This window comes from Atheta coriaria, unplaced genomic scaffold (assembly GCF_025399875.1).
Source record: "Atheta coriaria isolate IRGN ID8LTWV9N9 unplaced genomic scaffold, Caltech_Dcor_3.1 hic_scaffold_3_pilon, whole genome shotgun sequence".
NCBI classification, from domain to species: domain Eukaryota; kingdom Metazoa; phylum Arthropoda; class Insecta; order Coleoptera; family Staphylinidae; genus Dalotia; species Dalotia coriaria.
The window spans coordinates 1,074,155-1,102,047 of NW_027045445.1; the positions used below are offsets into that span (position 1 = coordinate 1,074,155).

General features: G+C 35.4%; 1 protein-coding gene across 4 annotated transcripts; it reads left to right on the forward strand.

The window, feature by feature from the left end:
* The first annotated feature begins 31 nt into the window (after positions 1-31).
* LOC135789555 (uncharacterized) lies at positions 32-27,779 on the forward strand. Of its 4 annotated transcripts, XM_065299449.1 has the most exons (21): positions 32-684; positions 12,413-13,000; positions 14,002-14,115; positions 14,306-14,400; positions 17,931-18,038; positions 18,293-18,372; positions 21,091-21,152; positions 22,826-23,003; positions 23,067-23,203; positions 23,354-23,564; positions 23,669-23,830; positions 23,893-24,183; positions 24,464-24,709; positions 24,770-24,885; positions 24,953-25,039; positions 25,100-25,763; positions 25,822-26,186; positions 26,251-26,383; positions 26,483-26,651; positions 26,789-26,866; positions 26,955-27,097. In XM_065299449.1, the coding sequence occupies exons 2-20, from the start codon at positions 12,429-12,431 to the stop codon at positions 26,842-26,844; spliced, it is 3,846 nt and encodes a 1,281-aa protein (XP_065155521.1). In that variant the 5' UTR covers positions 32-684; positions 12,413-12,428; the 3' UTR covers positions 26,845-26,866; positions 26,955-27,097. The 4 variants fall into 4 exon arrangements, with proteins under 4 accessions (XP_065155521.1, XP_065155518.1, XP_065155520.1 ...); XM_065299446.1 differs by lacking the exon at positions 26,789-26,866 and having other exon boundaries at positions 33-684; positions 26,955-27,779; XM_065299448.1 differs by lacking the exon at positions 26,789-26,866 and having other exon boundaries at positions 33-684; positions 14,306-14,396; positions 17,930-18,038; positions 26,955-27,779.
* Positions 27,780-27,893: the final 114 nt, after the last annotated feature.

Here is a 27,893-nt window from a genome sequence, read left to right on the forward strand (position 1 = left end):
TTCACTCGCGTTGTGACTGTGCGCGCGTTCGGACGCAACAGCTAACTTCAGCTAAAAACTAAACTCGTCTACGAAATGTCGAAACTTCTCAAGTTTTCCGCATTTTAAACTGTTTCCACTTATAACTGAAATATTTAATCAAAACTACACTAAATATTATTAAAAAGTTTATAATAAAAACTTGAAAATGTTTAAAACGTGACTTTTTTCTTTATTTACGTGCGTGTTTAACTTGTAATTTGTAACATGTAAGAAAGTGTTAAATAACGTCGTCATTTGTCACACATAATTTTCGCAAATTGTGCATTTTTGTGCGATTGCAACATTTTTCTAGCGACGTGCTTCGTGCTCTGCATAATTTAACGCAAAAGTCGTGTTTGCGTGCGAGTGTGAAGTGCGAAAGCAGAACGTGGTGTAATTTAAACTAATGTTAATTTACATTGAAGGTAATCTCAATAAAAGTCAACTTGTGGATGGTGCAATGTACTGAGGACATGTTTTAAACGAATTTAACATCGTTCAATGCGTTTTAATGCACTTTTATGTGTCTCTTCGCGATTTTAATGCGGTTTTTAAGACTTATAAAGTGTAGAAAGTGACATAATAAACGTTAAAAAAGTGGCTGACAAGTGCTTCATAGTGCATCATAATTAAAAAGTGAATTATCCTTAATTTACGGCAAAAGTAAGTAAGATTTTTTTGAATGGCTAAAAAAATAAAATGTACTCAACACATTGGATGCTATTTTCTGTTGTGCAGTGAGCACTAAAACGTTTATGCACTCGTAAAAGCTCGCAAAGCGATGCCGACGCACGCGGCGGGCTTTTTCAGGCGAGCAACAAGAACGAAACACTAAAGTGCAACACGTGCAAAGGGCACGAATCAAGCTCTCAATTCTCACTCAAATTGTGTAGAGCTTTATTCAAGAATTAATCATTAAAATGCGTGATTATGAATAATATTTCCGAATTAATCTTATGCATGCAACTATCGCAAATATGCAATCATCGCGTTCGATTCTTGTGCCGCATCTCAAACTATAGGCAATTATTATTCATCTTCATAAAACAGTCAAGTAATAACACAACAGTTGTTATTTTCTCTGAATGAACACTTCGTCGTCTTACAAGCGTGTCAAAGGTGAAACTAAATATACAGCGTTTCAAATGCAACAAAAAACCATAAAATACCCAACAAACAAATAAAACAAGATACAATCTTTGACCGCAAACAAAATCTTTCAGTTGTTGACTAAACTACATCAGTGTTACAATGGTTTATATTCGGATATTAACCTATTAATATTATAATAGTAAATTTTTGCAATTACGCGTAAATTAGTTGACATTTAAAGTTTTTAATGCGCATGAAAAGTTTACAATGGTGTTGGTGTAATGAGAGTTCATTAACCATGAATTACAACGCGCACGGCGCACGTGAATAGGAAAGTGCATACAACATAAAAGTGCTGCAATTTAGCCCCATGCGTGTGTGTGATTAAACGATGTGTGCTAATTAATCAAATCGTGGTCGGTTGTTAATTAATTAACGTGTGATGTACGTTTACCAATTAGTTAATTGTCGGGTGAATTAGTAATTAGTTGAATTACATACTCAAAACAAATACAACATAATATCTTAAGGTAACTTAATTTTCATGTTATTACATTTAAAACACCTGTTTTAAAGTTTACAAGGTGTTTGTAAGGTGTTGATGTGAATTTGGTTGCCTATCGGCTGGCGTGAGTTATAGTAGCATCATGACAACTAGAACTGTTTGTCTTTTGTTTTATCGGCTGTTATCGCTGACTCGCACGACTACACGAATGCAATTTATTGTTTCCTGCGTTTGGATCCTTTTTTCGGTTCTTATGTTTCTTCCACATTGTTTCTTTGTGTTCTTTTAGGTTTTTCTTTAAATTGATTAAGAAGATATCAATTTATAACTCACGGCACGTTTGTTAAACAAAAGATTTTTGTTATTCAAGAAGACTCATTCAAGTCCTTCGTTTATTTATTCTATTTCTTGCGCGTATTTGAGGTTATGTTTTGAGTTTTCATTCGTTTATTTTGTCCACTCGAGCATGCCCCATAAACTCCTTAACTCCTTAACTCGCAAAGCAGTAATAAGCAAACGAAGCAAGAAAACAAGAAATGCGGCAAAATTAAGAAAAGCATGAAAAACCACCGGCGCGCCCCCTGGAGGAATGCAAACACTCGCGAAGAATTCCAACAACTTAATTACATTTTAATACCGACGTAATCCGACCAGCAACAAAAGCAACTGAAACAAGCGAGGACAAAGCAAAAAGAAATTTGTATTTACATTTCATCCGCGCACACACACAATACTAGTTCACTCTTTTACACCACATTTCTTTGATTCTTAATTTCTTTACGCTGGAATGTGGAAAGAATGCAAATGAAGAAGAAACAACTTAATTACAATCACAAAAACGTAGATTTAATCGCATTCTGGCGACCCAACAAGCAACCACAAGAAATGAAAATCCAACAACCCTTTAGGGAGTCTTAAAAAAGGTCTTAAAGATATTATGCTTCCCAACAATACCCAAATATTCAAAACAAACTTTGTACACCCCACAAGAATCATAAATTAAGTGGATTCATATCTAACCTCAAATGTATTGAAATGACCCACGGTGGATACGGTGATACATGGTTAATCATGTATCAAATGTGGTTCATTATTGGACAATTGGACCCTTATCGTTGGCATTATGCTAGTAGGGCATTTGGGTAATACCAAATTCTGTAATTAGATATTCTGAGCGTGACTCGTTTGGACAATTGCGTATAGAATTTTGCATTTGTATTGATGTATACATCATCGTACTTGACGTGCCGATACTGCTGCTGCATTCGTAATGCGATCTACTTGGATGAGCGCTAATCAAAATTATGCAAATCCACTGCGAACAAGGTGGATAATAATAGATAATCGTGATAACTCGATAGGATGTTACTAGAATGGGCAAATAAATGAAAAGTGAAAACTTATCTTCTATAATAATATATAAAAATGAATCACAAAATGTGTTGGTAAGCGCATAACTCAACAACGCCTACATTAATTTGCCCAATTCTTTATTTAAAATGTTCGTTGAAGTCCAAGGATGGTTTTTACAGTAACAAAAATTCGAATAATTGCCGAGAAAACATTTTATAGGATAAAAGTTGGTATTGAGATTCAATCATAGTTATAGTTAAATAGTTGAATCGATGGCGCGGTGAACTGCATTATTAGCAATTCTTTATATTATTAATTTCTTTAAAATAAAATTGCGAATCGTATTCATAGAATTGACAGTATGTCTAGAACAAGAGAGTAAAAACGAATTACATTTTTATTAAACACTACCGGGACGAAGTAGTTAGTGTTTTTATAATAATTTTTACGATATAAAATGATTATTGTAACACAAAATGCTGATTTGCATTTCAAGAAAAACAAAACACGCTGTTCCAATTAATAACTCGGATATTGTTTCTGCTTAATTGCAGAAACAATTTCGTTTCAGATAAGTTCTTTTTACGACGTTGTAATTATATGTACAATGTCTTTATTATCCATATAATATGCGTATTAATTAAAAATATCAAATTTCATATGCATAAATATGTATTTGAACATATTGTATATTAAGTGTTATTTTTATGGTAATATTAGGAAAATATTTTCTTAGAAATTGTACCTATACAGATTTCTAACGTTTAAAAAGTAGAAAGTTCTAAAGATTTGAGCTGCAAAAGCGACTCATAAAGTATCTGAGACATTTTTTCTCTAAGAAGTAAAAGCAGTTATTCAGGTAATAACGCGTGAAATATTTTCGCGAATTCGCACGCGAAATTTTCTTTTCTACCTCGCCATATTTTTGAATAATATATCGGTGAAAAGTATGAAAAGCACAAAATATACGACTTTTGCTTATGTCGCGCGAGAAACTGATTCAGAAACGAACTTGAAAGAAGCTAAAAGTTCAATAAACTGAAAAAAATATTTTTTGAAATCAATTTGGTTGTATTTCCCAAAACAAGTAATTGAAAAGAAAAAAAACGTAGGTAATATTTTTATTTAATTTGTGATTAGAGCCAGCGAAGCTTAAAGATTATGAACCTCAGGATCAGAGAAGTATCGAAGCACGAATGAAAGTAAAAAGGTGAAACGCATTCATGCGGTTGGAATAAAAAAGAAGCACGAGGCACAAAACGACGCGAAATCTTTTCAATTCCACATTCCAAATCCCCCAACCTATTGTAAGAGTAAATATAATGCAATAATAATAACTTAGCAGTGGAAATTTAATCGGGAAATAGAAAATTCTAGTCAGAAAAAAAACGAAATTCACTGATTTTAACATTTTAGTACGCTAACCTCTGTCTGACACTCTCCGAGGTTGCGGTCGAGGTTGTGGTTGTTGGCAACATCGCCTCTCTGCATCCCCGTCGCCTTCAATTCTTTGTCATCGCTCGTTACTCGTTAATTTGCAAAAGAGGCGGCGAACGGGCCAACGCACGCAGACACCCTGTCTGCTTGCTAGTCAGAACTTAGGGCACTTGCAACAAGCTCACACACATAGGTTTCGGTTGCGGTTCGTGTGAAATTGTGTACTTCGCACCCTTGTCGTTCACACTCACGCTCATGACCACATTATTTTTTACTTACGAATATTTATTTCCAAGTTTTAATTAATAATTAGCGTAATTTATTTTAAATCATCATAGAAATATAGCTGACAGTTTAATCCATAATATAAAAACGTATCGCAATGTTGGTAAGCGCATAACACAACAACGCCTAAACCAATTTGACCAATTCTTTTTTTAAATGTTCGTTAAAGTCCAAGGATGTTTTTTACGGCGAGAAAAAATCGAATAATTGCCGGGAAAACCCTAAAGGCAGCCTTTTTCTATGGGATAAAAGTTGGTATTGAGATTCAATAATAGTTATAGTTAAATAGTTGAATCCGAGATGGCGCTGAAGTGCATTTTTAGCAATTCTTTATATAATTAATTTCTTTAAAATAAAATTGCGAATCTTATTGATACAATTGACACATACTATGTCTAAAACAAGAGAGTACAAATAAATTACAGTTTTATTAAACACTACCAGGACAAAGTCGCGGGCAAAAGCTAGTAGAAAATAGAAATATATTTTGCTTATATAAATAGCTAGATTTGTGACGAACAACACGTTATACAAATGTCGTAATGGCCGCCATTGTTGCGAGTGTTGCCACTTACTCGCGTAATGCATCATGGAAGTTTAAAAACGCGACGCAGTGACGCATATTCATCCTTAGAATTACACGTTTTCATATATTCACACTCAAGTGTCCACTTATTCTTCATACAAATTATATATTTCATAAATATACCATGTGTTTGAATAAATGTAAAAAGTATACGTCACTTTGTATTAATAAACAATTCGTCGTGAAGCAGTTTCCTACAGATTACTACAACCCCGCACGAAGAGGTTAGGTGAGGTTATGTTGAAGCTTGCGGGATTATTTCGTATAAACCTATGTAATCTTAAAAATAACGAGTCCCTGCCGGCGTCGCTCGGATTTGCACCGGTCGCAATTTCGCGAGTATGCGCATGCAGTAATCACCCGACAGCAACAGGATGATGGAGAAGGATGAGGACGATGCGCGATGGCAAGCGGCAACTGCCAAGGACGTAATAACAACGAGCGGAATTTAATGAAAAGATGAATGACCTACGGGGGCGACTGGAGCCTCGAATCCTCCACAGTCCTAACCATGTATCTAACAATCCTTTTGCTACAGCTTCTGAGTTATGAGATGCTTGAAAGTAAGATGTAGTAATATATACAGTGTGTTACATTATTTGTATATTTGGTTGCCTATATTTAACGCATTTTAAAACTTTACTTTTAGAGTTTTATATAATTTTTTTAAACTCGTAACTCACAATTATTTTCCTTTCAGCCTTTCAGCTTCCCGCTACCGGTCGTTATTCTCCATAAGCCTAACATAACCTACATTATAACCTATCTAAAGTTTGACTAAACCCGATTATAAGTTATTGCAACGTAAGAATTTTTCATTCGATATTCTTTTTCGTTTCTTTGCGGCTTGCGGAAAAAAATAAATGTTATGAGGTTTAGGAACACGTGCCATTTTGTGAATCCTCGAGTGAAATCTGCATATCATACACAGTATGTACATAATACGATAAGGTCTATGTTAATTAAATTTTGTCGCCTCTGCGCGTCTTCTTGTTTCGCTTTTATTCGGTAACTAATTTTATTCTAACTAATCCGATAAACGTGATACGCGGTGTAATAAAATATGAAAAACTCTTGAGTTTTTCCAAAATGTTATTAGATTTTGTATTTAGACACATGACAGTTGATGTAATTCCTTTTTTTTCGTGCGTAATACGCGTGATATGTCTAAATATGTCGAAACATTTCTGGTGTGAGTAAGATTAATAGTCGACAACCAAACATACACGACACACGCGCTGCGCGTTGAGGTACGGGTTGCGTTTCGTCGCCTTTCGCTACAAACCAACAGGCGTCAAACACTGTGAGTGACAAAGCTTTGCAAAATTCGCGAAAATTGAGTTTTGTGTGCGTAGAATGCTAAAAATATCTACAAATCTAACGTTTCCAATGCAATATTTTCTTCTTGAAATGGAAAGCAAATACAATATCTCATACACGTGATGTAAAACAAAACAAAACCAGAACAAGAAAATAAAATAGGCCATTACCATAAAAAATGTATTGTGTGTTGCTTCACAAAACACTAATTGATATAAATTACTTTTGTTCCCGAAATGAAATGAAAACAATGATAATTATCTTATAAAAATTGTTATAAATTGATATAATAATAATAACAATGATACTGTCTCTTTGAAATTGCCCAAATCGTATATTCCTGCAGGCTAAAAGCAACTTTAACAGGCTACAACGCAGGACATTAGATCCTAGCTTCTAGGACGAACGCTATTAGAGAATACTCGATGGCAATCGGACGTCCGACTTCCTTTCCGACGAATTGTCCATTTGAAGCACTCGAATCGCACTACAATGCAATTACGCTAACGCAAGGCGAGGACAAAACGCAATTGTTCGATCGGAAAGTGTTGTGATAAAGGACATAAGAGGAAACAATTTAATTTTCAATCACTTTAAGTCACATGCTCCAATCTTATACTGCATCTCAATACATTGTCACTCGAATGAAATATAAATATCTATAATATAAAAATGAATCGCAAAATCTGTTGGTAAGCGCATAACTCAACAACGCCTAAACTAATTTGGCCAATTCTTTTTTTTTAAATGTTCGTTAAAGTCCAAGGATGGTTTTTACGGCGAGAAAAATTCGAATAATTGCCGGGAAAACCCTAAAGACTGCCATTTTCTATAGAATAAAAGTTGGCATTGAGATTCAATCATAGTTATAGTTAAATAGTTGAATCTGAGATGGCGCGCTGAAGTGCATTATTAGCAATTCTTTATATAATTAATTTCTTTAAACTAAAATTGCGAATCTTATTGATTGAATTGACACATACTATGTCTAGAACAAGGGAGTAAAAACGAATTACATTTTTATTAAACACTACCGGGACGAAGTCGCGGGCAAAAGCTAGTATTAATATATAAAAATTTATTTTGATTCCCTCTAAGGGTGTAGATACCTTCACAATAGTAAAATGTAAATATTAAGCGCTGATTTAAGTTCCGGTGGGGCGCATGGTCCACATCCGGTTTAGTTTGATCCGCCGCCTAATCCCAACTTCCTGTGCATGCGGTCGGAATGAGGCAAAACATGCGATGCTTGCAGTACGCGCAAATCTAATTGTTTACGGTCAGCAGAATAGAGGCTAATAAACTAATACGTTAACATTGTGTATTTAAGATGGACGCACACTCATTCCCTCGCAATTCCTCACTTAGTCTCGCCCCATGCTTGTGTACTAATGTGTTCAACAACTAAATTATTAGCGGCCGTGTTTGGTTATTTACGATTGTTTGAACTTTCCTCTTCGAGAGTGTGGGACTTGTTTGGCATACACAAGTGAGCTTTGCTTTCCGATCCACTTAAAGTGCTAGTTTTGACATTGATGGAGGTATATGAAGTTTAATTTTGTTATTATCGTGAAATATTGTTATTTTTTCACGTATTAAATTAATTTGAATGCATGCAAACCGACAAACAACATTTTTGGCACAGAAAATTTAATCCAATTCCATCAAATTGGATTAAAATGTCATGCTTCCAACGAAACATTTTATTTTACAATTAAATACGGCAAATTTCATTTTTAATTCATATATTTTTTTATAAATTTTATTTTATTTTTATTTTTGTGGAATTCTGTAACGGGAAAATAATGTTTGTACATTGTATAAGCTGACATTTTCTTAATTTAACTTTACTACCGTTTAGTATGTCAATTGTTTTTCTAACTACCGCGTTTCTAGAAGAAGCACGTACTTATATGCACTTTCAACTCGGAACGATTCGATAACAATAATTGCAACATTGTCTAAAAACTTTTCGCAGTACTCGCAAGCTTTGGGAAGCGATTAAAAGTGTTTAAAGTATTAATACAACGCCAACTTGTTGCAACTAACTTTAATAGCTATTAACTACGCTTAGTAACTTAAGAATATTTTTAAATTTTCGGATACACTTAGTATTAGACTATTAGTTAATGTTGTAATGTGTTTTTCATATGATCATCGAGATGAGAAAAGCTTTGTTGGCATTTTAAGAGTTTTAGAGGTGGAAAACGGTCGGTGGGTCATTAGCGTCAGTGCAATATTGCTTGTAGCAGGTGTTCACGACTAGAGAAGATAGGTTAAGATAGCTTGAAGAAGGTTAAACAGTTATGATAGTATTCGCATATTGTTATAAGGTTTTTATACAATGTGTTTAAATTTTACAGGTTCAAATATTACCAGATGTTTTCTTTTTTTGTTAATATTTTTTGTATCACTTTGTATAATATCTATTTTAACCCGCGAGTCTTGTAACGTAAGTAATCTCGAAATTAAATATTCATGTCTTCCCTAAACACGTAAATTGCACACGATTCGTACTGCTTTGAATGTTTGAATAGAATAAAGTCAGAAAAAAGTAAAGCAAAAAGAGAAGAGTCTAACGGAATAAACACAAATTTCTCGACTTTTCTGAAGCCGCCACCCACTCCACTACATTCCTTTGCATAAGAACAGAATCAAAGAGATAAGAAAAATAAAATAAATAAACTAGCAGAGACGAAAAAAGTACGCAGATAAAGCGCCATTCTTGTATCTTGTGCTTCAAACAAGAACAAAAGTCTTAGCAAGAAAGTAGTAACAAATGAGAATATACGACGTGCACCGGAAGAGAAGCAAAACGAACGCGATTTTTGTGTGTTGGTTCGGCGCAAGAAACACGTATAATAAGGATTTGTATCGACGAATGGCGTTCGTCAATATTCGTATACAACATACTTTAATATGCACTTTGAGGAATGCGATGCGGCGGCGGGAGTGAAGATGAAGTAGTGAAAAGTGAATCGGCGGGGTGAAGAGAAATAGCCAGTGTTTCAGGACATGCGAAGACAAGGAAACTGAAAAACTTCCATTCGACGTCATTGACTTGCAACTAGGGACTTGAAATATGCAACTTGTGATACGGTGTGATGCGGACATAGTATTTCTGCTTTTGTTTAGGGATATAAAGTACAAGTATTGAGTTTTTACGAGTTTCAGAAGACACAAGTCATTTTCATATTGGATTTTTAATAAAATAAAACATTTAGTTTTTATATTTTGCTAAAAAATTAAAAAGAAAAAATGGTGGAGGCGCCAAAAATTAAATATTCCTAGTTTAACGTTAAAGTATTTTCCTTCTGAAACCCTAGAAGTAATCCTTAAATTTACCACGCACTTAATTTTTATGCTCGCTTTTCTTGTTAAGATTTCCCATTTTCACATTTCAGTTGTTCTGGTACTAGTGTAATATTATTGTAGAAAATATATTCAAGATTTCCACGAGTAGATTCTCGACGCAATACAAGTGTAAAATGTAATAAGCGACGAAGGCGAACGCGTCGCGCACATTTACATATTTCATGCTGCACTAATTATCTCCCGAGGAGGCGGCAGGCGCAAAATTGCACTAAGCCTCGGCGGATGCCGCTAAACTCTGCTTAAATTCCGCTAATTTCGTTTCGTAATTGAGAGACACATCCGAGGACAACTCCACCTCGCACCGAAAACGCCCTTCGGTCGACATGCATATTCCATCAGGGCAATTATTATCGCCAAACATTGATTATACAAAGTGTTGTCCTCTGCACTAAATGCACTCCAAAACAAACCAACCCTGAACAGAAATATTTCGAATGTAAATATAATTACTACCAAATCATTCGTATTCCTATTCGTATTAATGGATTATTAATTGGAAAACGGCAATATTCATTTCCAAAATAATATTCAAATTGTTTATTATTACTAATATTATTTATGAATAAATATTTCTTTAAAAGTTATTAAAATTAATTCAATTTATTTGCAAATTTGTTCACTAATCAAATACGAAAGTTGAGTTTACAAATTACACGCTGATAGTTATAATCAAGCAAAATGTAAATACCTGGTGACGATGGGAATCAAAGTGCAAAGTACCAAGTACGAATCAAACTTCTAGAACACTAAACACTAAAGACGCGCGTCGGATGATGCACGGAGTGAAAAGTTAGAACACTTTCGGTGTCGAAGTATGCCAGTGCCTCTGGTGACTAGGGCAATTGGCGCAAAGATTTCATTCAACACTAGGCAACCAACTCAGCAAACACTCCAACACACATTAATGTGAACTCTCGACTCAACTCAACTCTAAATTCTACATTTACTAGAAAGTGTGTGATTAATTGAGTTCGTTAAGTAATTCAATTCGCTACGAATCCTTTCCAAGATTTAGATTTACTACAGAATTAATAAAGGTAATTGAGTGTAATTGCGGTTATGTAAATCGAATGCGTTGCATAGACATGCAAATTGCATATTTGCAGGACAACGAAGGTTCCGTGTGCTCATACTATTTGTGGGAATATCGAAGTCGTGTTTCTGAGTGATTATTGTTTGCGTTTTGGTTGTGCGGTTTGACATCTCGTTTTCGTGTTCGGCAGTACGTCGCGTCATCGTCAATATTTGTGCAGTAATTGTCGTGTGGTATCTTTCGTTAGTCCTGGGTTATTGCGTGCGGAAGACGACTGATTGATGAATTGTACGATGATTACGACTATAGTTCGCAGAAGCGCAATTATAATCAAGTTTATGTTGTGTTTCAGTATATTTATTTACTTATAGATGGCGGTACTAAGAAAATTATCTTGTGTTGACTTAAATATAAATTACTCCCGAAGTAATTAACTTAAATTAATGAATTTTTCAGAAAATTATTCAGAATAAAATTGGAAAGTATTTTACAAACGGATTTCATTGATAACAGTTTTTAATTAGTTGTTACAGAGCAATTCGTAAAAATATTATTAAATTTTTCAAATTAAACTTTAATTGCTTATAACTTGGCGTAAAATTATCTGAATAACAAACAGTTTTTTCGGTTCAATGCAAAATATGTCTGAGAATTCAGTAGTGACAGAATTATAATTAACGTGTAATTAGTTTTCGTGTAATTAGTGCATAACTACAACTTTTGCATTTTTCCTCTTTTGATAACACAACTTTACGAATATTTACATTTATTTAAGTAATAAATATTTAGTTTGCTCTCACATGATCAAACGAATAGAAGCGTAGTCCTTGCAAAGCAAATTAAACATGCAAACACACCTTTTCATCTGTTTTTTGTCTGTATTTTTCTTTTTCGATTTACTCCACTCCGTTTTTTTGCATTTCTTCTCAACAAAACGTAGCGAACGTGCGCAAACACATTCTCGGAGTGTTAAACTGGACGGACATCAAACGAAAAGCCTAAAGTCTGTTAAACACCCCCTCAAGTTTAAACTTCAAAGGATATCTTCGAAATCCCTCATTTCCTGTAGGATGCTGTATTAATTCCGTACATAATACTAAACATCACTACAAATAACAAAATAAATATTTGTCTAAAACACTCTGTATAGACTATATTAGTAGAAACGTAAAGTAAACGAAAAATAAGCCCCAATGTAAAAGGGGAAGCTAATTAACTTTTTGACACTAAAATCGCGCGCATTAAAAAAACTTTATAATTAAACTCATAGATTACACTCGTGACGCCTGCCTGGGTCATACCAACGCGATAATCCACAAGTGTAACATTTCACATTAGTTTATAACTAATAACAAACATGACGTCTATAAAACTTTATAATTTTATACCCTTTTTATATTTTCAGATTAATATCATCAAAAATGCTGCACATTTTGGTATTGTTCCTGTTTCTTCCACTACCTACAGTTGTAATCTCCTCACCAAAATGGCGACCAGTATGCGGTGGCGCCCTCACAGCCCAACGCGGTGTAATTTCCACACCGAACTTTCCACAAGTTTTCAACACGCCTATCCACTGCCAATGGCATATTGATGCACAACACGTGCGGCAAACCTACGGCGATGCAATGATGCGTAATGAGTCCCTCAGTATCAAGATCTACCTCACGCAGGTGTACGTCCACGAGGGGTTGAAAGTCGTGGAATATGAGAGCAAAGATGCGTATGACTATCGTCTAGAAGGAAGACGTGTGTTTACACTGAACGAGGAGGCAGTTACAAGTAACAAGACGTACATTTTCATCGAAAAGGAATATGTGGTGGTGGACTTTCAACTGGATCGAACCGAGAGCACGCATCTGCGAGTCCTGGATGGCCTACTCAATGTCTACGGGTTTAATATTACCTATGAGATTACCACGCAGAGGGAGAGAAGAAATCGATGTTCGATGAAACTTTGTGGATTCACTGGTTATTGCTATGATGATTTTGTGTAAGTAATTTTTAGCGTGTTTTGTGTAAACACTTAAAATTAAAACTGTTAAAACTTAAAACAATTTCCGCTGAAAGTTTGCCGCAGTACTAAAAACCACAACACAACGACCACTTTAAACTCAATCCTTTTTACTTGCTTCGCGGGTAGTACACGTAAATTTACTATTACTGTTTTGTCTACGCTTTTAACTCACATTTTTATTTCCACGCCTTCACTTTTGCGTTGTTTGCCCGGATTAACAAACTTTCTAAATACTTGCAAAAACTCGTAAAACTCTTTTTATATCACGTGGTTGTTGGTGGGTGTTTTGCAGAGTCAAGAAAGGAAGGATACGCGCGGAAAACCAAAACAAACCCTTTTTTACGCTACTTTGCTCAGCCTCAACTTTAATTTTACTTTTACTCTTTTAGCCCTACTCCCGAAATAGAAAGAATGCTTTTAACGCGTACGGGTTAAAAGGATAATGGATACGGCGTTAAAAGTTTATTCATTTCGTTAAGAATGGTCAAGAGTTTCGTGAGAATTTCGTAGTGATGGATTTTTGTCTATACTGTCAAATTATACAAGTCCTAACCTCAAACTCTTAATCATAATCTTAATCTTTGGAGTGAAATTTAATTTCGGATCGTAAAACGCATTTTACTACCTTGCATATGAAACATTTCGTTTTGATGACGTCGGCTTGTTTCCAAGCGCATGCTGCGTGGCGTTTGATAAGCATCTTTAATTATTAATTAAGCGCATTAGACAGCGTCTTCAATCCCCAAACGACATTAAATCTGTTACTGCACTGCACTTCAGTGCGTCGAGGTCGTAATTTCAAAACTACCTCATTCGTTAAATTTCATGCGCGAATGCAACAATTTTATGCGTCACTAACCTTTAATCTAATTATATTTAATATAGGCAACCTTACATTCATTAAATATATTTTATTTGTTTGTCTATTATTATAGTATGTGAATTCTTAGTGATTGTCTCTGGTTATTGTGTTTCAGGCACTTCAAATGCGATTGCTTTCCGGGTTTCTGGGGCAGGAGATGTTCAGAAGGGCCGAAATCAAAGTGCATTGTGAATGGTCAGCCAGCGTGTGAAAATGGCGCTGAATGCTTGTGAGTAAACACTATTATTATGTTTTGTGCTTTCACAACCGAAAACATCGTTTTTAATTACAAGCTGTCGTCTACAGTTTAGTTTCTAACGATTCTTTTACCTTAAGATGAAATATTATTGATTAAAACAAAAAAAATTATTTTTATGATAAAATATTAACTGAAATTTAATTTTTTAAATTATTTGTAGACATACAGGACACACAGCGTTTGTGTGCGATTGCCCGCCTGGTTTTCGTGGCTCCTTTTGCGAAATACGCGACGAGGACATCGCCCCAACCACCGGTAATGTATACATATTTACATATTTTACCTTTTACCCTCATCCTTCTGCTATCCGTGTCGCCCATCTGCCATTTAAAACACAGCAACGGCATATTTTAAGCTTCGGAGTGTTTTACACCGGATTTAATTCGCTGTTCATTGTGTTTTGTGTTTATTTGCATACTAGAATATTTATTTATGTATCCTGGGTTTGGTTACAATGCGCAACATTGTGTATTGTGTGCTTGCATGCTTTTAATCTTTCATATTTATATCGTACACTCATAAAATCGTAAAACTTGTATTGTTTGTGTGCCGTAAGCAAATTTAATCAATATTTTCATTTAATTATTGACATTTTTTGCAATTTCTTTTTTAACGCATCGATTGCGACGCGCTGCGGATAAATAACGAAACGGATTGCTTTCAGCGAACGCTTCGGCGATGTATTTGAGCGTTATTTCTGCGTGCTTTTAGCTTTTCAGCTTTTGCAAATCCGTTTCGACGTTTCATACACACACACACACACTCAGGCAAGCAATGCGAGAACCAGTTCAGGCGTTTCTTTTTCGGTTTCCGTTTGGTGTGCGTTTTTTCTCCCTGCGCTACTCAAAACAATAACAAACGACACGCGCGAGGTCGTTAATGGGTTGCCTATTCATGCGTGCGCAATACCATTGCTTAGGTTATGTACAGAACGCAAACGAGTTTGTACGCAAACAAATACGTTTTAAAAACGTGCAAATCTTAATTGAAACATCAAACGCTCAAATCAAAATTAGATTTGTATGAATGAAAGAGAATAAATGAAGGTTTGGATGGATTGTAAGAGTTTTAACGTGGGCGATGAATAATTGAATAATCACTTAAATATTCATAGAAATATGAGGATTGCGGACGCAAGGATATTCATCAGATCGGCGGATTGATTTATTCTCGTTTCAGTCGAAAACCGACAATTGAAAATTGAAAAGGGAAATCACCAAATTGAACATTAAAGCTTAAAAAAGATCAAAAATTTAAATTGCAAGTTAATTTTAAATGGAAATTAAAAATAGATTTCGGAAATTGTAGCTTTGCAATTTGTCAACATCGATAAGTCGTAATAAATCTCTATTTCCGATTGAGGATTTCCCAGTGATGCATCAATCATCACTGTCAGAATTCTATTACAAAAGTTTTCAACTTTTTCACATCGAAGAAAAATTAAATATTTGAATATGTTGGTTGTTGACTAGTTGCCACGCCCTTTCTGTATGGATAGTTTATTAGCCTCATTTATTTGAGGGTCTGGCTGAGTCCGGATTGTGCGGAAGTATTAATGTCATTACATTTCATTAGATTACGATAGTTCGCGAGCGGTCGGATGGAAATTTTCCAACTTTTCTTTCCGGCTGCTGGGCCAGCAATGAAATTCCGCGAGTTTGCTAATTGCCAGTCACTAAGCAAACACACCCTGCGTTCAACATTCGGTTGAGACCCTCAGACGTCAATGGATTCGAGCAAAGTTAAAATGGGACTGAAAGCGTGAACACTGAACACGCAGGGTTGGCAAAATCTTCATTATTACAATATGTCGATAAGTCTCTTGAAAGTATTAAAAATTTTGTACATTTTTAAGAAAACAGAAATTTATTATGACGACAAATTAAAATCAAAGTTATTAAAAGTTTCTTGCTTGAAAAGTTGTTGTTTTAAACTTAATGCTTTCAAGTCATAAGCTATTTGCATGAAAACAATGAATTTCGCACAAATTGAACAGTTATTATTAATGTACACTAATTTTACTTAACTACAAAATGTCTGAAGAAGAAATTAATAAAACCATCACGCTTTGATGTAAAAAGTGTTGTCTATAGTAACCAAATATTGAAATTTCAAGAAAACACTGATCAATAATGTTTTTCTTATAGTTTTCTGTTATGATATAGGTAATAATAATAAACGATGTATTCTAACGACATATTGTAGTTGAGTAATGCATTATCGTGATAGGGCTTACAGATGGTGAGGGTCGCGCTACTACAGCACCCGAATTTCGAATGCCGATGTCATTCATGGCATGTGTTCCGATTTTCGATTACTACCGAACGCATGGCACGGTTTCCAGTTATTCATTCTCTTCATTCCCTTGATTTGCTGTGATTTACTCGAATTCAGCTATAATTCAGCTATGGAATCATGATACACTCAACCAAATAGATCATATATATCAAATTGACCCAAAAAACATTTTAATTTTAATTTAACCTCAAAATTATCTAAAATTTGAACTTGTCGTGTATAGATGGCGTTATTTCCATTAAATTAAAGCAGATTATTGTTTTCTAATAGTCTCATAAGGTTGAGAGGTTAATAATATAAGGCGATTTGAGTTTAAGACCGACGTCACCTTTCCGAGCCGTCGATTTACATAGATTTCGGCTGACAGGTTAGGAACACCCTCGCCCGCACATCGCCATTGGCATTCGACAAATGTCGATTAATCGACCTGCGGCTGGCGTTGCTTGTGACTATCACCGACCACTAACCACCACACCATCACTAACTATCCCGACAATTATTAATTATGTTCTATTAATATCTCCCTATCAATTAAAATAATAATATACCAAGTGTTATTATTAAATTTTACAATTAAACAAAACCTGAAACACCCTGTATATGATTTTATAGTTTGCGTTGGGATTACCATCATAAATACTAGAACTTTCCCTTTTCCGGTAGTAATTTGTAATTTACGCATTTCCACATGTTGTTAATTTTCACGAGACGCGCACAATTGCCACATGGTTTTGTTAATTTCATTCATAGAATTCATACGCTACATCCATCCAACTTGTGTGCTATGTACACACTTGTTCATTCATTGCAACAGCAATGCTGTCACATTTAAATGTTTATTTTGGATAGTACATCATGTACATATAAATAGGCAACCAACATTACACAAACATAAACATCATGTTTTCGTCTAGCATTGCACGAGACACGCAAACATTCATGCATGAATATATATAGCGTGCGCGTGTGCAACTTGTACATATTTGTAAATGTAGTCGTTTTGTGGTTTTCCACGCCGCGTTCCACAATTTCAGTTGTTATGGTTGCGTTTTCATGCTGGCGATGTTTGCGTAGTGTTAAATGCGGGTAGATTTACACGATAATACATTTTCTGTGGTGATGCAGCTACTGACTCTAAAACTTATCATTTATACCGAGTGTTTTTACACATAATTCTGTAATTTATTATTTTTTAATGCAATTTATTATAATAAATTAAGGTATATTTGCATTTTAATTGATTGCAATCGTAGTTTGTATTTGTTTTATTCCATTTTATTTTGAATTTGTGTTTGGAGGGAATAAAAACAAATAAAAGCGATTAAAATCCTCGAAAGTTTTGTGCTCGCTGCCAAACAGGATATTTAAATCTAAATTTAGTATATGTGCACAAAAACAGAAATAAAATACAATGGGTGTTATGAACATAACCAATTTTAATGTCTACTTCAACTTCGATCCTTTTATATTTATATTTTGTTTTGCAGGTTGTGGGAGCGATCCAGAATGTTTAATTTCCTGCAAGTTCAACGGCACAATGGAGGACGTGTGTCAGTGCACCGGAAAGTCGAGCAATAATCTCCAAGCTATTAATGGTAATTAATTTTTAAGCTTTAATTTCAATTATTTGAAACGCACCACAAATATTTTTAATCAAAAATTCATATTCGGAAATAAATATTAATTTATTGCTGCACATATTGAAGATTAATATTGATACTAACAATATTTTCCACTAATTGTTTTAATTTTAATTGCATTACTTCTCAATTTATGACCCTTTATTATTTATATTCACTAATTAATTTTTACTGGAATAATACATAATTAATGCTTAATTAAATTTCAGAATCCATTGGTTATTCTAGCAGGATATTCGTGCAGAGCAAACTGAGCGAGATCGAACTGCGTGAAATATTAAAACACAATGTAAGTATTTCTATACACCCTGTATCTCTTATGAGTGAATACTTTTTTTACTTCTGGAAACGTCAATTTTCAGTTTACTCAATTGCACTCACGTAGGCAACTCTTGTAGTAACTCTTGCACTTTATTCGCGCAATATTTACCCAAGGAACGATCAGGGAGCGAAAAAGCAACCAGATAAACCAATAACGCTAGTAGTATTCCTCGTCTATAGCCACTTGAAGCTTTTTCGTAATTCCGCCCGCATTCCAATCTCATCCACACGCTACGCACGTGTATTACAAATGTTGTTATTTTATTTGTAAGTAAATACTACTTCAACATAACCTGTATAGACCTGACCTAACCTAATAAAAAACGAACAGTGAAGATGGCGAAGGACGCCCGAGGAGAGTTGTAAGGTCCTGTGTGCGCGTCCTGTGAAACGCGAGGGAATTGCACAACTCGAGTGCTAAACAGAGGGGCAAAACGAACAGCACGAGTGTGTTTATCGTGGCGTATTTACACAGTAGTTCCGCGCATCGTTTTCGAGCGACAAACACGTTTCGAGAGTGGAGTGCTAGTGCTGGGGCGCTCTTGTTTGCCGACATTAATTTGTACACTCATTTGTACATCTCGGAATGCAATTATTACTGAATGACATCGTATGAAAATCATATTAAAACTAAAAACAGTAGTGAAGTTAAAGTTTTGAGTTGTGGTTTAAGTGCCAAGTAAATTTAAAAAAATAAAAAATAAAAAAGAGAAAAATTTTATACTCTTTGCATTTTTATTCTGTGATTAGTATGCAATTATTTTGCACACGCACGACCTCCACATTACTCATTTTTTTATATGCATCGCACGCATTTCATATTGTGCTATCCGCATTATATATCGTGTATATTTTATTATTGCGCTGATTTTTTGTCGGCCGGCCTTTTTTTTCAACCCGAAGTTCATTATTATCTTTGGCGCGAATCTATAAAAATATCTCACGTGTGGATGAGTTATTAGCTTTACATGTCTCGATATAGCACTGCGAGTGCTTTTCTTTTTACCCCTATTTTTGAGGTTTTTTCGGTCGGGGCTGTCTTTTAGTGTTTTATGCGTTTTACGAGTGTTGTATTTTCATTATTCAGCAAATGTCTTTTATTTTATATATTTTTTTGTGTATATATGCAAAATATTCTATTTTTAGATTTTTTAAAGTAAAAAATAGATCAATCATTGATTAATTTGACAGTATGGACGAAATTTGCGACTTATTCGAAGTTTTTTTTGTGGAAAGTCAAGACTATAGTCTAAAAATAAAAACCGAACGAGAATTTGGAGGGTGCGCATTGATTTAGGATGTCTGTTTGTCACTGAAGTCGCGACCTCGCATAATAAAAAACTTTCGAGCTGTCAGTCGCGATGCAGATCCGCAAACTTTTCAAATTTGCACGGAAAGTTTCAACGCGTTTCGGCTAAAAACACATTTTGCTTTTATTTTGCATTCGCATCTTTGTTTCATAAATTAAATATTTTCTTCAAATCTCCATTATTTTCTTCTTTTCTTTGCTAAACAAAGAACTTTTTTAAATTATTGAGTTTTTATTAAAATTTTCATCATTCTGCAACACCTTGTATGTATTTTTGAGCGTAGAAAAATAGGAAAGTATGTAACGAGGTTATGTCGCATGATTTATTCGCCGGTGAGCACTTTATGACCACTTCGTCTTTTTTTATTATTTCCTCGACGATTTTCTTCCCCTCTCAAAACCGTACGAGAACCTGAGGAGTATTTCGATTTCGTGGCCACCGCACAATAATAAATTCGTAATAAATTTATGTGATATAGTTTTCCACTTGAATTTTGAATAACATTCATTCTTATTCTCATAAAAATCAGAACCACAAATACAGACCAAGTGGTTGAATTATGTTATGCAACCAACAATACTCCCAAAACGTAACCTATATTTTAACCTAGTTATATAACTTACAACTTACAAGAGACGCAAAATCGTGGAAGATTTTAATTACGTTATTATACAATTATGTTTAATTCAATTTCCACCGGTTTCATTTATTTATTAAAAGAGTACTAGAAACGTTCGTGTGGTTGCATACCTTATTTACAATGTTTTTTTGCCGCTTGTACCTCTTGCTTCTTATAATGAGAATAATGATGGGTTGCTTGTTTGCACAGGACGGCATAAAGCTTGAATTTTCTCCACGTGTCCTACGCATATTTACATTCTACCCTTATAAAAAACCCGAGAAAAACTCAAATTAAATAGCGTGATTTTTAAAGTCTAGACTTTGCCCTTCGAGAAAAATCTCTACACGCATAAAAAGTTCTAAAAATAGGTTAGGTGTTAACAATATGGAAAGTATAGAGTGTTGCCTACGTTTCTATTCAGAAAACATAAGTGGCTAAACTGAAAGGAGTGAAAAAGAAACCCAACCGACAAATTGCACCCCAAGAGTACCAATTAATATTGAATTACAACCCGCGTGTGCTTGTATATTTAAAAAAAAATGAAGGAAACTCCTAAGGGTGTGAAAATTTAATGAATTTAATGAAAAGTTACCTAATTTTACATTTTTTATCATTTTTAATTAGCGTTTTTCGTTTTAATTTTAATTTTAAGTAAAAATTAGCTACCTGAAACTATAAAATGAGTTGTTAGCTAATTAAAAATTAATTAAATATAAAGTGTAATTAGTAATTTGAAAAATAATTCCCTTTTCAGATGCTGGATACCCTGAAAGTGAACATCAGTAACATCGACGACGTCAATATCATATCAAGCACGTAAGTTCAATTAGTTTTTCAAGTTTTCTCACGCGCATCGATTTTATTCTGATTTAATTAATTAAACATCTAAGTAATTTTTTAGCGCGATGTTTTTAATTAAATTCGAAAAAATAGAAGATTTATTGAGCTTTCTTCAGATACGGAATAAGAAAATTCCCGGCGTGCAAGGCGACCGAAAGACTTTTAATTAGCCGATTGATTGAAATAAATTAATCGTTGCCCCCCCAACTCTTCTACTTCTACATCTCGAGACCCTTGTCCCACATTCCCTGGACAATCTAGGTTTTCGTTACGTTATTCCGTCATTACGAGAGCGCCGAATATCGTACGTCCCTTTTCGTTCTCTTTGTTTTTCCGCCTTCCGGGGCGACCGGCGGTGTGGTGTGGTGACGGTATCGCGGCCATGCTTTAAACTGCACATTGATTAAACGCCCGAACGTCTCGGAAACAAATTAGCTTCCTGTCTCCATTGAGCCTAGAAGGCGAAACCCCATTGAATTCTGTTCGACATCTTTTATAATCTTTTATCGTATTTTGTGTTCATTAGTTGTGCGTGTGTTCAAATTAATTTATTTTATTGCAAAAAACTTTTTCAAAAACAATTTTCTATTATCTTAAACACAAGGTGAGAGAAATAAAACAAAATTTCCAACACTTTTACCTTTTCCATTTTGGCTTAAACGCTGAAAATGTTGTAACAGTATCCGCGGTTTTTCCCACCCGACCTACACCGATATTACCCTCATCCCAACTCGCTTTCCTTTCCTCCGGCAAACTCAAAGTGACGCAAATCCCTTTAAAACGTTAAATAAACGTCTCTCTTTTTTATAAACGCCGCACTCGCCACATCCTATAGCTTTTTCCTTGTCTTTACGCTGAACCCTAGACGTGCTTATGATATTATATAACCAAAAAGGTGTAATGGCGTCAAGGCAATATGGTGGCCTGGCAGCTGAACGATAACCCTTTAGCATCGTGAAATTACGTGAGAACCGCCAACACGTCATCGAAAAAAATACAAAAAAGAAAAGAAAAAACTCCTCTTCTATTTACATTCTTTAATCAGTTTAATACAAATTCTTTAAGAATTTTATTTGTTACTTTAAATGCATGCATCATAAATAAGAAAAATTGAAGAAGAAAAAACATTGAACTTTAAACTTAAATCATTATTTCATTTTCTTTTCTTTTATTTTTATTTTTTTCGTTTTACCTTCATTATTTCTGTTTCATGCTACCTCTAACTTCCATTTCTTATTATCCTCATTTCCTCTTTTTGTAATTTGTCTTTTTTGTGCTCTGTTTGGTGTTGCTTTAATTCCGCATAATTTTTCTCCGGGCATATTAATCCAAGAGCGCTGCCGGATTTCGGGCGCGCGGCTTAAAATTTGAAAATTTGAATTCCACATTAAAAAAGTTTCAATTGTTTAGTGGCTTCAAAGCTACGACAAGCGCGCATAAACCGGAAAATGCCAAATTCAAATTATACTTTTAATAATGGCATCGCTTACACGCAATAATCCACGAGATTATCTACCGGAGCCAAAATATTAAACAATTTTCACTCAAAAAATACGACAATAAAGCAAATATTAAAAGTTTTGACTTTGATAAATTTATATTATTCCCTTGGTGATAATAAGATAATATTTGGGTTTTGTTTGTTTCAGAACTGCAAATAACGAAACCGACGTGACTTTACGCTTCTACGCGTCGAAATATCAGGACGAGTTGGTGCGCAGCACGATACGCAAATGGGGCCGAGCGCAATACGCTCGCAACGATAAGCATTATGTCCTCACCGAAAAGGACATTCTTGTCAAGACTGAACCCTATTTATATTTAGAGGTAAATTCTCAAAATATCCACAAAATATTTCCAATTTAATTATTTTCTATAAAAAATATTCAGAACATAGCAATCGATAAAAATGGCGTAATCAGCGAAGGTGACGAATTTGTGCTTTCTTGCACCGCACGCGGTTCACGCTTCATGATATTCCGCTGGTTTATGAACGGATATTTAGTTAATCTCACCAGGGCCAACAAGTAAGTAATAAATAACTTTATATCAGTTATTCTAAAAATAGCACACAATTGAGGTTAGAATAACGACGTCAGTTTAGAACCACTCCAATATTTTAGTGTTTTTATCTTGGGCGGCCATTTTTTTTATTATACTATGACTATTTTTGCAAGAAATAAATGGGAAGAGCTCATATCGAAAGGTCGCAGCAACACGGACCATTACACCGCGCTGCTGGTGGTACAAAAATCGACGCGGTTCGACCGCGGTCGGTTTACGTGCCACGTGGAGGACTACGGCGTGCAGCAGTGTCGTTCACTGCAGGTTGAGATGAACTATCAGCCCCAGATCAAACTCGAACCGGCGAGTCTCACCGTCGATAAAGTATGTCACCGCATACAATCACTTAAAGTTACAATCTAACCAAAAAAAACTAAAAATTTATTTTTATATTTTTGATGCTTGAATTATTGAAACGCATTTGGCAGGGTCAACCGTTTACGATCACATGCATCAGTCTTGCCACATTCGGCGAGAAATATAAATTTTCCTGGACGAAAGACAAGAGCCTGCTACCGATCAAAACGGAGACAGAACACTATGAGATTTTATATCCGGGCGGTAGTATACTGCAAGTCGCCGGATTAAATGTGAGTGCTTCATTTTTGATTTGTGGTTGGTTGCATTCTGGATTTATTATGATGTGTGCTAGAAATCAACGTGGTACTCATGCCTGGCGCATCTGGATAAGCTTTCGAGTGAATCGAAGATTTTGGTGCACGTAGTCGATAAACGCGTGGCGCATCCGTGCCCGACTGAGCGATTAGATGAGTACGACTGGCCGGAGACGGCGACCGGAGGAGATTGCCGGCTGGAGTGTCCGGACGGATATTATGGAGCGGCGACGCGTGCTTGTATCATGTTGGAGAACGGCGCACCGCGTTGGTTGCCGCCAGACTACTCGAACTGCACCCGCCATCAACTGATACAACATTTACGCGACGTAAGTAATCGGAAACTATCCGAAACTAACTTAAACTGTCAGTAAACCACGCCTGCAAACACCTTAATTTTCACTTTGAGGTTACGTACTCAAACATTCCAGTATCGACTGCGACTAGAACATTCTCTAGATTTGAAAACTTGTCTACCGCAGAACTTTGCGTTTTTTTTCAAACTCTTATTATGTACAAAGAGTTTCTTACTATCCAATCACATCTCATCAAGTGCAAGATGACGTATGCCTTGACGTCATTTCCGTTTTCGTGATTTTGCAATTTCAGTTTCGCTATCTCGTGGAAGGATATGCGACCACCACGCCGCTGCAGACATTGATAAACATCAAACGGTACGTCGTCGCCGAAAAGCTCTTAAGGGGCGAAGGGCGAGTGATATTGCAGCATGTCGAACGCGTGGTGAGTTTCAACAACGCATCGTTTGGCTACTCTGATCACGAAGCCATCACTGACGTTGTGCTTGACATCGTCGACGCCATTTTGGCACAAAATGTATCTCTCAACAAGGAACAGGTAACTTTTAAGTTACATAACCTTATTTTAAACACAAACTCAATATATTTTTATTATTAGCAAGTAGTAACTCTACAGCAGTTGGTACGCAATCAATTAATGGTTCTTGCACCACATATAAGACACGCCTATCGGAAATCTTTGCACAATCTGCAGGCTACTATTGAAATCGACTCGTAAGTCACTAGAGATAATCTTTTTAAAAGTTTTAAAAACTGTACTTTAAACTTTAAACATTTGCAGTAATCGACTTAGTTCCACACGAGTAATTTCGGTCGACTATCGAAATTTATATGAATTCCTAACTAAAAAATCAGTGATACGTTTAAAGTAAGTTATGAAGATTCACAAACGGCTATTTTGATTTTTTTTCTTGAATGTGTATTATAGTTACAGCGATGATCGTGAAATGAAATATGAATTATTCGCTGGAGTGACATCAATATGGCGCCTGAACACGCCCCTAACATCAACGCCATCTGCCGGATCAACACACATCCATAAACCATCATTAAAAACCGACAAGCGTATATCTACCGTTTTTCGTCATCAACACACCCGATTAAGTGACAATACACTTGATGCATTGACTTTATCGCTGTCTTTAAGCGAAAGTTCAACTTCGGGTACCCAAAAAACAAACTCAGAAGATTTACCAATAAATAGCAATACTAGACCGACTGTAGGAGTGGTTAAATGTGTACTAGCAGAGTACGCAGCCTCTGATTATGTGTGGAATGCATACAAATGTCGTATTCTCAGTGAAAATACTTCAAGCGTACGCTGTGAATGCGACGAGGAGGGTACTATGACTATTCTACTCGTGGATGATGTGCAAAGTGAGCGAGCCGAGTTACATCTAACAGCCTGTGATGACATTGTTTTAGTAGGATGTGCTGTTTGCGCAGTCGCATGTGCCATTTCAGGAATACTACTTGTACTAAGTTGGATCCGTCATAAATCTACAATGACTTTTCTCAAAGCACAATGTGCTTTATCACTGGCCGCGTGTATGTTATGTTTTATTTTTGGATTCTCCGACAGTATTTCTAAGGTAAACTTAATTTTAACGTAAATATTTTATACTACAAACTTGGTTATGTTTTTGACAGCGTTTCTATTTGAACGTGCTATCATGTTTGCTGATCTTCTACTTGATGGCGCTGTCGTCGCAACTGAGTACACTTTTGATCATTTACACCGATCTCATCGAGATGCAGCAGATCACCAGTATCAAACCCACAGTAGTGGGCATCATTACCGGTGCACCAGTGATTGCAGTCTTTGCCAATCATCTCACACATAATATCAAAGATATTTCGTTAGTGCATTGGTGGATTGTACGCGATACGCTTTCATTCTACATGTTTATCGTGTGTATCGCGATTGTTTTTATACTTTACGTTATTCTCTGCTGTTTGGTCTCGAAATTATTAAAAACTGACAAAACTAAAAGTGACAAGATACTAAGCAATCGGTAAGAATATAAATTTTAGTATTCTTTCTTTGTAATAACTAATATTAAATTGTATAAATTTCAGCTCGACAATGATGACAAAATCAACGCTAATCTTCACGATCGTCACAATTTCAGCAGGATCATCGGTGGCGTGCGTGAACCACCCGGAGGAAATCATCTGGCAGTACGCGTTCGCCGCTACGTCGATATTTATGGTAATAACCCGTAATTTACGAGCGGCCTCACTGAAAAAAAATGTCTAACAAGCGTTATTTTCTCTCTGTTCCGGCTGTTTTCTATCATCATCGATGCAGGGCGTGATTATTATGCTGTGCCTCGTGTTTAAAGTGCGCGCCATGAGCAGAAAATATTTCTGGGACAGGCTTAACCGTCGTGGGAGCAGCGGTACCAATGCGAGAGAAAAGGACCCTACCAATAAAGGTAGTAAAGATGGCAAGGGGCATCATATATCACATAATAAATGTAAGTTAGGGGAAATTCTTTTGGAGATAATGGAATGCGCATGATTTTTCCAATTCTGGTATTTGATAACTATTAAAAACGTTTGTTTTGTTTGTAGATTAAGTAGAATTGTGTAATGTTAGTTGCATGTGTTATAGATCAGTTTATCCTGTGTCCGAATGTGCACATCACGCGCCATCATACAAACTTGTAGGAGTGTTGTCTTTGTTTACCCAGTGAGTAGTAGTTTATTTTGTTTTGGTACCACCGCCATTTTTTACACGTGTATAAAATATTTTAAAAAAATTATTAAAAATTTCTCAGGTGATAATATTGACTTTACACTTGAATCGTCACAACAATCACCGGAAATCGAAGAATACAACGCTTCCCCAACCCAATACAACGCCATTTCTGCATCATCAGCTGTAGTCAACTCAAATTCTCTGAACTCACCCGATATTTTGGGCACCAAAGTATTCGCCGAGTTAGATCTCGTCGCATCATCTTTACAGAGCAGCAGCGCGATGGAAAATACTTCACCACAACACTACTACAATAGTTCCGATAAACAATTAAGAAATCTTAATAACATCGCGCATATTGACGAAAACATCGACAAGTTGATCGATAAACCGATGAAGACTAAACAATTGACACTCAATGACACTTCGGGTGTTAGCAGTGTTGTCAAACGTGATAAGTGTGTTAAGTTTTGCGATCAAGTGCAGTACAACACTTCGATTTCTCCACCACCAGTGACTGAGTGCGCGAGTAATCAAGAGTGTTCCAGCGCGCGTGCGTTACCGAATCAATTGAATACGTGTGAGTGTGATACGCGTCCGAGTGCCGAAATAAAATCGGAAAGTAATCCTGCATTGGATGAAGTTATGGACGGTATTTCTAATGACCTAAAATATTTGCTCAACGACCATCAGTTTACAGATCCGTTGAATACCATTTCATGTTAATATTTACGATAAAATAAAAATTAACAAACGCTTGCGAATCATTAAAATAATGACAATGAAACAATGTATACGCTCAGGTTTAATTATGAATTACTGATTAATATTTTGTTTTTACTTTTACCTTTTGAAGTAATGCTTATTTTTAGTTTTTTGATATTATATAGCTGATAAGTACCTAAACACTTTTTGTATTGTTTCTAATATTAGTGTAATATTAAATTTTGAAAATGAAATATAAGAAAAACGTGATTTTGCACGTTAATTTAAAAAATATTGACTTGTTAGTATATAA

Excerpts from the sequence above, each read along its gene's own strand:
- LOC135789555 (XM_065299446.1), top strand. The coding sequence starts at position 12,429 with ATGCTGCACATTTTGGTATTGTTCCTGTTTCTTCCACTACCTACAGTT. Across the intron at positions 23,565-23,668 it reads CGAGTCTCACCGTCGATAAA|GGTCAACCGTTTACGATCAC; the intron begins GTATGTCACCGC and ends CGCATTTGGCAG. Across the intron at positions 26,384-26,482 it reads CCGCTACGTCGATATTTATG|GGCGTGATTATTATGCTGTG; the intron begins GTAATAACCCGT and ends TCATCGATGCAG.